Source organism: Cariama cristata, unplaced genomic scaffold (genome assembly GCF_000690535.1).
Source record: "Cariama cristata isolate BGI_N322 unplaced genomic scaffold, ASM69053v1 scaffold1093, whole genome shotgun sequence".
Lineage (NCBI taxonomy): Eukaryota > Metazoa > Chordata > Aves > Cariamiformes > Cariamidae > Cariama > Cariama cristata.
Window position 1 is genome coordinate 31,231 of NW_009606419.1, and position 16,628 is coordinate 47,858.

General features: G+C 39.2%; 1 protein-coding gene across 1 annotated transcript; it reads left to right on the plus strand.

The window, feature by feature from the left end:
• Positions 1-215: 215 nt before the first annotated feature.
• Positions 216-11,065, plus strand: LOC104158629 (SPATS2-like protein; the record flags this gene model as incomplete). The annotated part of the gene is made up of 5 exons (XM_009696335.1): positions 216-324; positions 3,903-3,952; positions 4,933-5,173; positions 10,300-10,500; positions 10,930-11,065. Coding segments are annotated over 5 exons (737 nt in total), but the record flags the coding sequence as incomplete, so codon positions are not given.
• Between the last annotated feature and the right edge of the window lie 5,563 nt (positions 11,066-16,628).

Here is a 16,628-nt window from a genome sequence, read left to right on the forward strand (position 1 = left end):
TGATTTGATCTCTTGAAGAAATTGATTTCATTATTTGCATGGACCAGGTAAGGAGAGGATGGGTATTGCTTCATACAGATACATTGTTGTATACTTGTGAGCACGTCATGTGTAACATGCGTGTATATAAACATGCATTAGCAGAGAGGTACCTTGCTGTCTAAAGGAGTATGATAAACCCGTATGTTATTGTCTTCCTTTTTTTTCCCTTCCAGATCAATGCAATTCGATCAATTGTTCCAAACAAAAGCAATAATGAGATAGTTCTGGTGTTGCAGCAGTTTGATAACAATGTAGACAAGGCTGTTCAAGCTTTCATGGATGGTGAGTACAGTGTACCTTTTTCACTAAGGCATGAGGGATTCAATTGCATGCTAAAGTGTTCATTGCCTCTGGTGGCTCGAAATATATTCTGTTCTGCTGATATTCAGATGATTGTGACACTTGGAAGGTTAATTTTTTTTTTAATAATTGATCCTCTTGTCTGCGTCTTTGCTTCTTCACAGTAGGAGTTTGACATGGCTGTTTATCTGTTCTACCTGACTTTGCCATTTTTGATGCCATTCTTGTTGCAGACCTCCTTTATTCTGCATGAAAGTTAATGCTCTTTAAAGTAAACATGTCAGAATATGATTCACTATTGAAGATACAGCAAATAATAAGAATTTGGGCTGGTTCTGAAGCAGATTACCAGGCCCCTAAATCCCTGAACTTGGTGCATACATTGACATTCAAACCTCAATCTGAATTTTGCAAATAGCCTTGACATTTATAATGGCTGAACCAAGACTCCATTGAAAGTTCGAGTCATTCTAAATCTGGATCTGAGTTTGTATTTTGCATCATGAGACCATCTCTAATGAAAGGTCACTTGTATTTAAATAACACTTTTTTGATAAATACATAATGGCAAGTATTTTGAACTTTCACCAACGTCTGTGAGAAACCCTTTGCAAGAATAATAGCATACCATGAACAAATCTCAAAATCTGTGTAGCTTGGGGCTGCTTAAAAGATACTAGAAGTTCACTAGTCTCAAAAGCCCTGTATATCTTCAAAAGCTTCATAGTGTTATTTGCCATTTCACCAAGTTGCTTATTTCATATCTATTTTACCTCAGAATAGTTTTGGGTTTGGTTTGGATTAATTTATTAAAATGTATCAGCCAAAAAGCATCATGATGTACTAGGAATTCCTTAGCAATATGCAAAAAGCATGTGCAAGCAAACTGGACTATTTAGAAATGCATCAAAATTCTTCCATCAGATCTATATGGTGCCTCTTGATTCAGGCATCTGCATAGACAGTCAGATTCTGATAGATGTATGGAAATCAGAGTTTGTTTGTGCACACACACAGAGAAAGGAAAATGCGATCCATCTAATTAACAAAAATCTAAATAACAAAAATTAAAAATACTGTAATACATGTAATGGGGAAAGTAGTGGAGGGTTGCTCCATGATTATTCAGTAAGTTCCTTTCATTCAATTTATTTTGTCTTGAGTTACCATTGCTCACTTGCGGTCTATGAGTTCTTTCCAATGGCTCCTCAGGAAGGGAAGTGCTTTCATAGCCATGTGTCGTCATCTGCTGTGAGGAAGAAAGAGGGCAAAAGCAAGCCTTGCAAGAGTGCAACAAAGTCTTGAAGAAAAGCAAGCTGTTGTAACCTGAATTCATATGATCTTTATTTGAACTTCACCAGTTTACAATCATTGTGCTGTGAGTTCAAAAGTCTTTGCAAGTGAGCATATGAAAACAGCCAATATTTGTTACTGTCTGGAAACAGCATGAGAAAAGACATCTGTCCATTCAGCTGCCCCTGTGGATAGAATGAATCTGGCACTTCCAGTATCTTTTGGTAAGATTGAAATTGCTAAGATTGAAATATCACAATCGCAGAGAACGCATTGCCGCGTGCAATGAAAAACATGGGGACAGCCATGCTGAGTGAAAAGGCTGAGCACCTCCATTCAATACTTCTCTCAGAGGTGCTGCATGCTGAATCAAGAAATGTTCAAATTTAGTTTCCTGAGATCAGCTCCTATCTTGCTTCATATCTGGAGTCGCATATAGATGATGCCTCTATTATGAATTTACTTCTATAAGTGAAATTTGAGTTAAATAGCAGTTCAGATGTTTTATTTGCTATGTTAGTGTTTACCTAATTAAGCATAATCAGAAGGTCTGTTCAGTTGCTTTGTAGATGTGTTCAAGGAAATATACTGGTGGGTTCAAATGAGGGCTTTGGGACTTGCACAATTAGTGCATTTCCAACAGGAAGAAACTGGGGTTAGTTGGGTGAATCCCTGAAATAACCCTCACTGTGCATAGTATTCACAGGGAAGCTGGGGGAAGGAAAGCTAAAGCAACACCAGCCAACACACAAGGAGTGTTGGACGATACTGTGAAAACAGTTAACAAAGCTGTCAAGCGAAATTGCATATTTTCAGCAACATGGAGTAAAACGTGCAGCAAATGTCTGGGTTTATTTCTTTGTACTGAAACATAGTGTCTGTCAACAGATAGCATACCTTTAGGAGAGGGGATTGTATTTATATGTACATAAGTATGTTTGTATATAATTAAATATAGATATATGTATAGTTACACATAATAGAAGTTTCCTTAGCCTCTGTCTGCTTTGTCATGTCATCTAGGAAATAAAATACGGCTTTGATGGATTCCATACACATTTTTTCACAATTTAAGAAATTAGACTTAGCACTGCTAGCAGGACATGTAATCTCTTCTAATGTGCGTGATCGACTCACCAGATGATCTGAATTATTGTGGCAGAAAAATAACTTTGGTATGTTTGAAAACCTCACATGTCTTGGCTGAATACAAGTTGACAACTCAGTGGTCTGAAAACAGCATTACTTCTTAATACTGATATTGTCAAGAGTTCACTGAAATGAGCGAGAAGAATGGCTGAGTATGAAACCCATTTGGAAAGGATAATAAATGAATATTTACTAGAATTATGCAGTGGTGGTAAAGTGATTCTTAAATTCAAGCAGAAGACCTTTAACCTGGTTGCGATTAAAAGGATTATTGTGGCAGATACTGTCATAGTAGTTTGGATGACAATTCAGACTTCATCCTTACCATGAGCATCTATTTTCAGCTCTAGGGTCCAGGAAAACAAAATAATGATGTTAACTAGATGCAGAAGAGTTTTCTTCTAATGTGACAGCTGGCACTGGTCTGACCAAGGCTCTGCTTGCTTTCTTCCATAAATTTATCTGACCAACTCGTTAGGGCTGGCAGACAGCATTTCAAGTATACAAAATTGTAATCATTTTTCAACATAAATGTTAACCTTTTTTTTTTTTTGCCAAGTCTAAGTTTACTGTGTTTGTCTGATGCAGAATTTCTGCAGGAGTCCACAAAATTATTCTTTTGGATGCTAATTAGGTCTTCATTTTTATGTTCTTCTGTCTTCTGAATATGACATATAACACATAGGAAGTATATGATAAAAATGCCAAAAGATTTTAAAACTTTTGGAAGCTGTAGAGTCAGGGTGGGCTAACTAGTTTACCCAGTGTTTATATTAGGGTGCTGAGATACTTCCCTTTTCAGGCAAGAGGTTTATTTGAGTGTTGATTTTTCTGGGGCTTATGCTAGTGCTTTAAGTTAGGCACCCACTTTGTGGAATGAAGGCCATAAAAAGCAGTAGTGCCAAGTAGGCCATTCACTGTACGTAGTGTAATCGAATAAAATGGGTAAGTAAAAAAAGAGCAAGATGGCAGTATCCATTTCGTTCTCCCCACATAAGAGAATTCACAACAACAAATGGAAATGCTGCCCAGCTAGGAGACTAGAAACTGTTCTTAAACACACTCGTTCTATTTCATAGCTGAACTTTTGTTGAAATGTTTTCTCTTTCCTTTCTTAGGCAGTGCAACTCAGGTTCTAAAGGAATGGAATATGACAGGGAAAAAGAAGGTAAGAACTTGCTCTTGAGAATGAAAGCATTCAGACCGTTTATCAGCTGTCTGTAGTTGAATGTACTAGTTTTATTTTGGCCAGTACTTTGTCTGCTTTTGCTGACATAGGGGACTTCATTCACACCTATAGTCAGAACACTTGAAAGCAAATGTGTGTATTATTTCTAATCCTGTTCATCTCTTCTTGTCTGTCTAGCCCAGTGTTCTGAGAGAATTTCTGGGACAGCAGGTGTGTGTACATGTGTGTGGGAGCCAGACCCTGGACAAGTATAGAACAAATCCCAAAACAGCCCTTATACAGAAAGACTTAATAAGCAATTGTATCCTGGATAGTCACAGCCACTTACAGTGCTAGAGTTTTTGCTGCCAGGTGAAAAATAACTTATGCATAGGAGTCATCCATTAGGAGTCATGCATTAGTGACACTATCAAGTAGATACTTGAAGTATATATGGGATATGATCTTCATGCTTATGTATCTCCAAGCCAGAAGGCTGCCCTGTGAGGCACTGCCGTGGAGGCTTCTCTTTATGGCTGGGAGAGCTACAGTAGCAGTGGCCAACCCATGTCCTCTGTGATCACTTTCTACCTGATGAGGGTGATGCCTTAAGGGTTTGTCTGTGTTACTGCGTGGATGTCCCCTGGATGGTTAGGAACTGCTTGTCCTAAGTGACTGCAAACATTTTGAGCAGCATCTTAGCAGAGGCTCTGTCACCAGTTTGCAATGCAAGTATTTTGTGTGGAAGGAAGGGGAAAACCAGTTCGGGGCTTCAGGTTTTATTTGAAATGATTTATATGTTCAGCTCAACAGATACAATGTGTTGTATAGCACAGCATGGCCTGTGAATTGCATTACACTGATGTCACTTGTATGGCATTTTAAGAGCACGGACAATCGGACAATTTACTGATTATATTTTGAGTTTATATGAGTTGCACTGAGTTATGTCTCTGTTCTTGCAATATTTCTCCATTTAGAACAATAGGAGAAAAAGAAGCAAATCTAAGCAGCACCAAGGCAATAAAGATCCTAAAACCAAGAACGGTGGACCTGAGAAGGCATCTCAAGAGCCCCAGGGAATATATGACTGCCATCTGAATGGATGCTCTAAGGACAACTCTTGCAGTGGTTCTGCCAATCGGAAACTGGAAGCTGCTTCTCTTGAGAACAAATGCACAGGATTTGTACACTCAGCGCTGGTCCATCCAGAAATCACAGGTCAGTCGGTTCATTTGGCACAAGACACCTTTTTAACTGGCAGTAGCCAAGCCCCCATTTACATAAAGATTATAGTATTTTTATTGCCTTGAAGTAGAATGTAATAAAAAGAAGTTGGAGAGAGGTATTTGTGCAAAATAATGCACATAGCTATTAAAGTCATGCAAGTAGATCTATATCAGAGCACAATTTGCCTTGCAATATGTTTCCTTGCAAAATCTCTTTTTTTCATGGAGACAAAAGGATCAAACTATAATTAGAGGCCCAGCTGATACAGAATGTTACAGATATAAATACAGAAGGATGCAGGGTTAGAAAATGGCTGGACTGTGAAATAGGGACAGAAGCGATAAAGTCCCTCATCTGGAGCAAAGTCATCTAAGCAGTAGGACCTTGTGGCATATTACAGGATTTCTTTATTGCCTAGTCCAAACTAGTTCACTTTTTCTCATCTTCCTTGAATAGGCTAGTTGCAGTAGATCTCCACTGGTTTTCCCTAATGGGAAAAGGAGGGCCTTTCTGTTGAGGGAAGGCAGTCTGATAGCCTCTTAGTACACACACGTTTCTGCTAGGGTCCAGATACTGCTTCTGAAACTCTGGAGGACAGTAACACAGAAAGCTATTCCCCACTGGGTTGTAGTAGATCCAGAGTTACGATTATAGCAACCTCAATGAAAAAAAACCTTCTCCTCTTGGGGAGAAGCTCTGTGAAAGCTTTTGCCTTCAAGTATCCTTTCCTAAAGCTCATATTTAATTGCTGTCAGTACTGGTAATGTTTTTTCAGCTCTTTACATTTCAAACTTCTGACAGCCCTAAATTATTGCTGCTGTTGGTATTTTCTTCCTGTGTAGTATGTAACACTGCATTAAAAGAACTTTCCTTGAAATCTCCTTTTCTGTGGTTACAAATACAGCTCTCAAACGGCATTTTAAAGGAATGTGCCAAATGGATAATTATCGTGAAATGAGTTCTCTGGTGCTTCCAGATGACTTTGGTGGTGCCAACCTCTGGTCGATTACATGAAAACTCTGCTACATATAGCAGGCAGAAAGACAAACTACTTACCAAGAAATTTTGTCCTAAGAATTTGGTGCTTCACAAAGGATCAGAGATACTCTTCCTGCCTTTGCTAAAGACCCCATTTACTTTGGATAGAATATGCCATAAGCCAGAAAATTCTGCATTTCCATAATACTAAAAGCTTTCTTGCCACTTATTCTGCAGGATGTAAACATCTGTGGTATAAACATGTGTCAGGCTCCCATGTCAAAACTTCTTAGAGTTGCTTTTTTTGAAATGATACATGCATGAATAAAGATACATAGACTGAATTGTCCATGCATGGGGAGTGTTTTCTAGCAGCTAGCAGACGTGAATCCAAAAAGAGTACCTTTGGGTTTAGTGATCTTTTTTGTGGCATTGGGATTGAGTCCTTTCTTTTCTCTTTGACATAATACAGTGTAGAGTTGTACATACCAAGGGCAAAAGGTATCTCAGATTTTTTCTTTGCTTTTACAAGTGACAAATGAGATATTACCATAGCCATACAATTTTTATAAACTTTTACACATATCCCCTGTTTCAAAAACGGGGAGAGAGGGATAAAATAAAAGAAAAAGGCAGAAGAGAAAGGAAAGGAAGTGGAGAGAAAGGAAAACCTGAAACTTTAATATTCAAGTTTCCCTTGCATAGTAAAACAAGTTCCTGGCAATTTGTTTAATGCAGAGGAGGAGAGAGTTTCTTCTTCACTTTCAGTTGCTCTAGAATCCTTGTTTTTGCAGCCAGTATAATAGCTACTTTCTTAAGGTCAAAAGCCACTTATGTACATGTTGTTAAACTTGTGCTGAAGTGCATGGTACTAAACAGAAGAGAAGGGTGATCAGGATCCCTCCGGGGTCAGCAGCTGTGCCCTTGTGGTTTCTGATTAGGTCACACCAACTGCTCTAAAGCAGTTTGAAATGCTGAAGTGAGTCCAAAGTGCATCCATTTCATACTGCTCCCTCTTGTGTTGTAATCTTCTTTCTTTTGTCTTTGTCTGGCTTGTTTCTTTTGATTCCTTCCCTGTCAAGGTAATGGTACTGTAGTCATTTCACCATCGCCTTCAGACAACTCACAGCTTAGAAGGGTCATATTCAGGTGTCTGCTGACCATCCTTTATGCTTTCCTCCCCATGAAGAACACGAGGTTGAAGCTTTGCTTATACCAACCCACAGTCTGTGAGATTAGATTTTTCAGAGCCATAAAATCCTGCTGCCTGGAATGGACTTCAGGGATCAGAAGGGAGGATGCGGCATAGCTGGTGTTTCTCCATGTGTCCTATGCTACAAAACAATAGGGGAGAACATGTGGCTATTACCTTTAGTTCAGGTCTGCTTATTTCTTGCCATTATTCCATCTTCCTTTTTCTCAGAAAAATTTAGCTGTTGCTTTTTTGTGTGATGGTTTCCTACAGGGAATCAAGACCTACTAGAGAAAATGAAGCACAGAATTCAAGGCCCTGGAAAGGCAAACTGCCTCATCATGGAGGGCCTCAGGGAGCGTTTCACTTAATTATGAATTGGTTCAGGGGCTCTCCTTCTCAATATCTTGAAGGAGAAAAGGCCCCCAATAAAACAGATTACTTCAAAATGATGACCAGAACAGACCCTCCAACTCTCCTTCTTAGAGTCCTTGGCAACACAGGATCTGAAGGACTTCCAGCTACCCTTTCTATGCATGCCCTTGTAAAGAAGGGGCATGAATGCACTGAAGGGATATTTAATGCTGCCTTGCTGTGCTGTTGCTTTTGCAGGGACTTGGATAAAATGAGATGCAAATCAGATACCGATCTCTTTCCTACTGTTTAAAATTGTTTCTCATGTAGGATGATTTTTAGTGAATCCTTCAAACTTCCTGTTTATATTTCAAGGGAGTTTTTTTTCTTCTTCTGGCCAAAGAATCCATGAGGTTCACTTTATTTAAAAGGTTTTGAATGGCAAGCTGTTATAAAAAGATAAACCACTCATTTCAAAGATAGCAGCTCAGCAGATTTCAAAGCAAGTTTATTTGGGCTGCTGCCATTACCGGCAGGACTGGTAATACTTGACAGTTAATGCGGTGGAGGTCACACATTAGACTAGTGCTGACATTCTAAGCCACCACATAGTGAACCCTGCAACAGTTTCCTTGTAGCTACTATTAACCAAACCTTTGACTTTTTCAAGCATTTGAGAGAAACTTTATTCCTAGATTTTGTTATACATGTTTCTTAGCGGGACCACGTCTTCAGAGATTTGATGCAGAATTTCTCAATCTATTTTTAATTGTGTTGATTGTCCTCAACCAAATTTGAAAGTTCAGTTGTAGCATACTAAGGTATTGTTTGCTAGGCCATGTTGGTCATCTTGCTGCTGGGTTTCAGAGTAGCTCATATCATTTTGGAAGAAACAGTGTCAAAGTATATTGCAGACAAAAGATGATTAAAAAGGTTTTAAAGTATAACCATTGTTCTAGATGGCTTTCTTTAGGCAAAAAGCTGTGAGTTTGTCATTTGTCTTGACAAGTGTACCAAAGCTGCTAATTAAATGCAGTAAATAACAATTTTGCACTTTAACAACAAATTTCAAAAGATCTAATCTTGGGGACAGAACCCAATAGCCCAAGCCTTTCTGTATAGCTTAGCTGATAGACTGGTTGTTTCTAACTATCTGTTGGAGTTATGTAGCAAGGTTAGCCTCAACTGACAGTAGAAAGAACATTCTTTATAAATCAAAGCTATCTGCATCAGTGTGAGATGCAGCCAGAGTTGCATGGTGTTAATGGCAGTTATCTCAGAACAGAGTCCCTGGCTATGTGTGAGACTGGTGTCTGCATTGAACCTTTGATATGTCCAGAGTGCTGCATACCTAGTGTTTCTTGCTTTCACAGATACACAAGTTTCTTTAACTTCTTTAGCTATTTTCTTACATGCTGTTTTGTGTAAGATACTTTTTCTGTTTACAGACTTGCCTTTTAAAGCTTGTAAACAAAAGCTGTTTTAGAAATGTGGGCACTAATGTTCCTCCCTGTTCCTCTGGTGTTATGTAATTGCCATGGAAACATACCAAGATGTTCTTTACCCCCATCCTAGTGCCCAGCTAGGGCACAAAGAAGTCACTAGCTGATATCCTGGAGCTGTCCAGGTAGTATCCCTCAGTCCCAGCAGTGTTAATCCTATTCCGTGGGCTATAATCAATCTGTTAATCTGACAAGCCCCTTTCCTCCAGACACTAAACAACATCAGCTGAATAAAGTGATGCATAAAGAGCATCTTCAGAACAAACTATCATTCATTCATCAAAGTGAGTGCAAAGATTAGAAAAATGAGTTAACACAGCAAATCATTTTCTATGCATGTTTCCTTAACTAAAATTCAGAGTGGCAGTAATAGCTGGCCTTACCTGTCAGTTTTCATAGCCATTCTTTGGCTGCTTGTCCCTCTGTCATGATGCTGCTATCTTGAATCCCTCTGAAGTCTTGGAAAGAGTAAACCAGGTTGTCTTGTGGCAGCCAAACAGGCTCAGGCATTGTAATCTTACCCGTCTTGAAGGTGTTGAACCCAAGAGCCTAATCTTCGACATTGTTTCATTTCCTGCTTGGTCCCTCTTAGCAGCTGCTTTTGATAGAAATCTGTAGTCAGGCAAGGTAAGTATTTCAGGTAGGAATGTTTAATCAGTACCTTTTGAATGCCGGTTAAATGATGAACATTTTTTGTGTGTGAGATAGATCAGTGCTAAAGTCTCATGTTTTCCACAGCAGACTTCCTCTCTAGTTCTGTTGCCTAGTATTTGGGCAAAGATTACAATTGGTAGTACGCTTTCTATGATATGAGGTATTTTTTCATATCAGCATGGAAGAGTGGTTTTTTTAATGGGTTTTTCTTGTTAAACTGTTGAAACATAGATGTGTTCAGATTGGTGTTTAATAACCAAAAACATTTTGTTTCTGTTCTGTCATTGTTTTCTGAGGTCCTGTAGAATGCAGGCCAGTGAAAAAATAACTTGATTTTTCTAGTTTATAAACATAAAGTCATTCAAAGTTAACAATAAGGCTTCATATCTTTCTTCATCTTGTAACTCCCTGTTTTCTACCTTAATGTTTTCTTGCAGACAAAGAACGAGAACACCAGAGAGCATCTGTGGAATTAAACCCAAAGACTATGAATGGAGTAGAACAGCATGAGTCTCTTCAGTCATCAGTTCAACTCCAGTGTAACCTAGGCAGGCCAAAGTCAAAATCTTCCTCAGTTAAATCATCCAATGCTACAACCCAACTTGAAACAAAGACAGATGAATCAGTCAAAAAAAGAGGTAAATTGGATCCCTGCTTGCTGTGTGCTGAGGTGATCAGACAGCTAAGGCCTGTAGGAAAAAAAAAAGCACATACGCGAAGAAGAGATGTGTTGGGAAGTGAGAGCAGAACCATGCTCAGCGTAACAAAAATGACTAGAAAAATTTGTGGTCTATTTAACATTATATTAAATGAAATTTAAAATAAATAATTTTAATTAATAGTGATGTTTTAAGATTTATTTAATTTAGGGAATGAATTTGAGCAAACATGTTTAGAAACTGAAGAGCACAACGGAAGGTCTATGGAAAAGTTGGATTTACGGACTTCAGTAGGATAACAACTCCATCCTAATCTGGGCAAATAACGTTGAACTATTCCTGCTCCCTCATTCAGAAAAGCCAAAACCAGCTTTCTGACTTTTGTGCAATTTTTGTTTTCTATTTTAGGGCCAAACATTGAAAAATCAGTAAAAGACTTGCAGCGTTGCACTGTTTCTCTAACCAGATATCGCATAATGATCAAAGAAGAAGTGGATAATTCAGTGAAGAAGATCAAAGCTGCTTTTGCAGAATTACACAGCTGGTAGGTAAATCAGCTTGAGAGATCTATCAGCACCACCTGAGAAAAGAGGGGCTAATTAGGCCACAGGCATTGGTGGGGAGGGGTCACTTATACCCTGCTTGTTTGCAGCATTTGGTTTCATCAAAAAAATACATGATGCCATTAAGTAATTCCTCACCAACCAGGAAGTAATATATGTGTAAGTGTCTGTTTACATACATACATAAAGGGGGACAAAACTACAGTTCTTTGAAAAACAAAATCTCACTGTGGTTTTTGTTTTCCCTAAGTGATCCATCTGGACCTCATTCCTTTGTATCAAGTTCAGTGGCAGCATATCTGAGCAAATGAAAGCTTTTCTAAAAATCCTGTCTATGGGGTTTTCTGAAGTCTCTTTTACCTTCTTTGAATCTCTTCTTTCTAGACTTCTTCTTTGATCTTATCTTCTTTGGCAGCCAGTCCTTTACTATCTCTTCATTTCCCATCATCTTTGCTTCTTGTACCACCATTCTTTTTTTTATTTTTTCTTTCCCTCATAGTTTCTTCTAAGTTGCCCATCTATCACTTTATTTCTAGTTCATTTTTTTTCCTCATTCTTTTATCTCTTCCTTTTTTCTAAATTTTTTGGATTGTAATTTTGGTTGTTCCTGATCTTCAGCATATATGTCTACACCCTTTGAAAATTTGTAGCAGAAATAATTGCTGTAGTAGCAAGTTGCGTATTTTGTATATACTTGTCATAGAAAAATATTTTCTGGTTTGAGTTTTACTCCACCTTTTGTTTAACCATAGATGCCATATAAAACCTGTGTAGTATACAGTGTTGCAGTAAACAGAAAAAATACTATTAAAATGTACAAGATTCAGTTACAAATCACAGAAGTGTACAAAAACCTTTCACCCTCAATTCTCTACAATATTTGCTCATATTTTTATGAGCGTATCTTAGGAAAGTGCTGTAGTATTGGCAGAAGTTTGTTAACTCTGGATTTCAGTAGTGCATTCATTGTCTTTGATGATGCGTCTAAAGTGACTTCAGTGCCACTGAGGCTCCGCTTCCGTATGGGCAGAAAGTCCAAGCGCTACTGAGCTGATTTTGTGGAATATTCTGTTGCACTGAGCCACTGGTGTACCTTACTGTCTAGCAGGGAGAACTTTCTTTCTGTCTCTGTACTCCAGTGAACATGGGCTGTGATCACCCGTTGTACTAAACTGTGTATTGTTGTCAGGAGGGCCCTGGAGCCAGTATAGTGTTGGTTGCTTATGAACTAAAATGCAGTAATTATGTTGTTGGTATAGAAAAATTAAGTAAAGTTCATCAACCCCTTGCACCCTTTTTTGGTACTTCTCAGAGGTGGTTTTGTATGGTTTTAGAAAACTTATAAGATGTTTATGGTTTCTGCTAAGAAGGCTTTGACCTTTTCTCTGAGTAAACTCATAGTTGAGTCTCATTTGTCTGTCGTTCTCACTCAAATTTTTTTGTAAGTGTTAAAAATATATATAATGTTACTTCGATGTCTAATCTTGTTTGCAGGCAGTCACAGTCAATTCAGTCTAAATGACAGTTGCTCTGGTCATGGAACAGGCTTAGAACTCTATCATGATCTAAGAATGTGGGGGGAGGTGCTATATTAGTAAATTCAGAACTGAAAGTCTTCATTTTTCATGTATTCATGTTTTAGCTTGAAAAACACTAAAGTGTATTGACTAATGCTAAAATGTGTTACTTAATAGTTGAGCTTAATAGGACAAAAGACAAAATGACCCCAAAAGAGTATGTAAATCCAAGTAGACTTAAAATGATGAAAAATAGCCTGGAAAACTTTTGAATAGACTTCATTTAATTTTATGTCCTATGAGCTTCAGTGCCTAAATTACTAGAGTGGAGTCTGACAGAAGCTCCAGAATGTAACAGATCTGTGCTCTGAATATTCAGGCCTCACAAAGCAGTTTCATGCATGTAGCATAACGTTGCAACAGGGACAGTATAATGTCAGGACATGTTTATGGAAATCTCAATGTGGGCTATATGGCTTTTGGCAGCTCATAAGCCTAATATTTAGGTTTTTCTTTGAACGAATGAAGGGGAAAATTTGGCTTAAACAGTAAAATGCATGACTTGACACCTTCTTGGCTAAAATTAAAAACAATTTTGGGATATTTCATATGGTCTTGTGGCTTAAACTCTGAAAAAGATGGGAAAAGCTGTCTTTAGTCCCTCATTTACAAAAACTTACTGCCAATTGCTGTAGATTCACTGAATTTGAGTAGAAATCACCAGAACCAGTGATAAATACAGCTTTAAACCTCATACGGTCAACATGTCGTATTCCTGGGATGAACAGTTTAGTTTGCGTTATTTACATGGCAGATTCCGTGCTTCAAAGTTGAAAAAAGCATCACTAGTGGTAGCGGGAGGATAAGGTAATTAAGTGAGCACGCAGCCTCTTGCATATTTATCACCCTCCTTGGGCATGGGAATTTCACTGTGGCACTGTCAACTTGTCTTTCAAGGGAAAATGAAGCAATTCAGCTAAACTGCTGCTCCCAGAATGCTATGGAGTAATCAAAAGCAAGAGCATGACAATGATATCTGGTCTCTGTGATAGTGATTCCAAAGCTTTTTGCAAGTTCTTCTCCCAGTGGCTGCTGGAGTGTGGACTGGTTGAGATGTTCAACAGATAAACATACAACAGCAACTAAGTGCTGTCTTTGGTCAGAACTGCAAGGAATACTTGAATGGGCTCAATACCATAACCTAGATGGGAGTTTAACTGGTTCCTGTTACACACCTAAGGGGTTTTAGTGAAGCTAAATGAAGTCAGAAGCTTTAGTCTTGCATTGCGGCTGAATGCTACAACACATACTGCTTTCTGTTGTCTCTCTTGGGTTTGTTTTTCTTTTCCCTCCTTTGGCAATACGATAAAAGACCCTTTTTGTGTCCTTCTTTTTGTGTTTACTAGGAAGGTCAGAATCAAAACTCCCATTTCAAGAGTCAGTAATCTTTTGGACTCTCTAATAATCTTCTTTTTTTTAAATCTTTTCACTATTTTACCAATCACAGAAAGGATCAAGAAGTGCAAAGATAACATCATATATCTTCCTTCTACTTCCAGATAGCATATGAAACCATTATTATGGAGATAAATGAATAGCACATGTGGCCTAAGATGTCCTAGAAAGCTTCAGCAGAAAGATTCACAAGAACTTTTGCTTTTAGCAGCAGGAACTGTTGAGTGATAGTTGCTAGTGGAAGTCCATGTCTCTATCTGGCTCAGTATTTCACAGCTTGACCTAACCAATGAAGGGAAATTACTCCTGAACATGCTCAGTCAGTACTATGCTGCTATTTAAAAAGTCACCTATCTGGCAAAACAGTGCATACCACCCTCCCACAATCTAAAAAAGGAGTGGTATGGAGCAGGTGTGCTGTGAACACCTGTAAGTGCTTGGAAAAGAAAATGCAATGCTTGCTTCTGGTTTTAACTTTTTAATGAAGTGAGACAAAAAAACAATCCCAGAAATGTGTTTATTTAAAAACACTGCAGTGGGCTCACTTTCTCTTTCTTTAAGAGCCTCCCAGGAGTTCCTGCCAACTGGAGTAATTCTCTGTGTGCTCGGAGCAGGCGATAACTACTTGCTTTTATGCAGTGCTTTTCATGCCAGAAGATACCAGAGCATTTTACAGGCTATGGACTGGACCAGGCAGGGCATTTTGCCCCACTTTGTGAGAAGTCTTTTGCAGTTTTATGTGGATTGTGCTTCTGCTATGATCTAGCACTCTCGTCACCCCTGCTCTTGCAGGACTTTGTATAACATTGCTTTCTCCAAGGCCGTGAGAGCGCTGGGCAGAGCAAGCTAAAGGGCACTGTTTTTCACTCACATGTGCACCTGAAAGTACTGAGGAAGGTCCTTCTAACAGTACTCCTTGAGTCAGTATTTCTCCTCATTGTATCCAGCTTTGATGTATGGTTTTCAGGAGTACCTTTGTGTGAGTGAGAACGTAAGCTGCTCCACTTATTCTTGGATGTAAAACATGTCAGAGCATAGCCATGTCTCACAGTAGTGTAGGGCAAGGAAAAGAAGACTACCAAATAGTGCTAAAGTTGCAGGGGCGGGTCAGAAAAGCTAGATGGACTCCCCTCTCACTAGAGTGCGCTTGAGACATTTGTTGCCAAGGTTAAAGCCCATATGTTATAATTGTGTTCTCACTTTTCCACTAAGAGACTGAATAATGATCTTGGGGATAAAAAGAGAGCCCCAGGAAATAAGAGTGAAATGTGTAGAGCACAAAAGGAGCCACAGTTCCCCGTAACACCTCCTGCCAGAAAATCATTTTCACATATTGGGCATGCACACAGTCATATGGAGAACTAAAAGGAAACAGCTGCTACTTGCCCATACAGTCTGCTTCCAACCACAAATGGAAAATACTCTGTAGAAAATAGTAAGGGCCAGGTTTAATTACACTGCATGCAGAACTTGACCAAAGACAGACAAGCTTCCTCTACTCTTTGCATGTCAAACACATTGGTATGTCCAATGCTTTATAAAGATCATGAAAACAAACACAGTTGATGATTTTTTTTTTTTGAGTGAACAAAGAGCAATTGAAAGCTCCACCATAGGCTGGATTAGAAAATTGACTCTGACATAATGCTGGAAAAATGGAATTTGGCAATACTAACAATTTAAAAATATATTAAAATACATTCAGGGAACAATGAGAAAGCATGTACTGTGTGTTTGGGGAAGATAAAGCAGTTTTTCTATTGTTCTCTAAGTTAAAATCAAAGCAGAGGAGTGGTTGAATGGGGGAAGAAGTCATTTAAAAGAACATAGTTGAGTCTCTGCTTAACTCGATGCTGGGTGATGAGCAGTGCTACCAGTGCTCAGTTGCAGAGCAGTGAGTGAACACAGTCATCCCCTTTCTGGGACCCCTACTTGGCAAACTGTAAAGATGAAGGTTTTCTGTTGCCCATAGCCCAGAACCAGTGGCACTAGATGAAGAGCTGATTGTTTGTGTTAGCAATGTGGTGATTTAGAGCATGGGCAGATGGCTGGAAAGGCCAGGACTGGTATTGCTTTACACTGAGCAGAGTTCCTATGCTGTTTCTCTCTGCGTTTCCAGGCAGTCCTCATTAGCTTTCTGTCTGTGTCTGTCTGCCAGCTGACCTTTGGTAGTCCTTATGCCTCTAAAGTACAGATTTTCAAATCCTCTTGCAGTTTGTTCTGGTATTTGTTTGCCCATCAGTCACATGATCCAGTCATGTGATCCACCTTGCCAGTGCAGAGAAGGGAAGAACAGTTTCCCAAGCGTTTTGGTTTCCTTTGGCCCAGCTGGATTTTTAGGTACCTTCAAAGACCAGTGCTTTTACTGAGGCCGCTGGGCCCTGCCCCTACTGCCTGGGGGCTCTGGGAGGATCTGATCCAACAGCTCTGGCCTCAGGCTGGCTACTTGCCTGCAGAGCTGCAGCACTGGGAGAGGGCCTTGTGCTTCCTCTCTTCTCCCAAACTCCAGCAGTTTGGGATTACCCTTGCTGTGTATTAGTGGAGAGAACAGACAGACCTCGTGACACTGGCC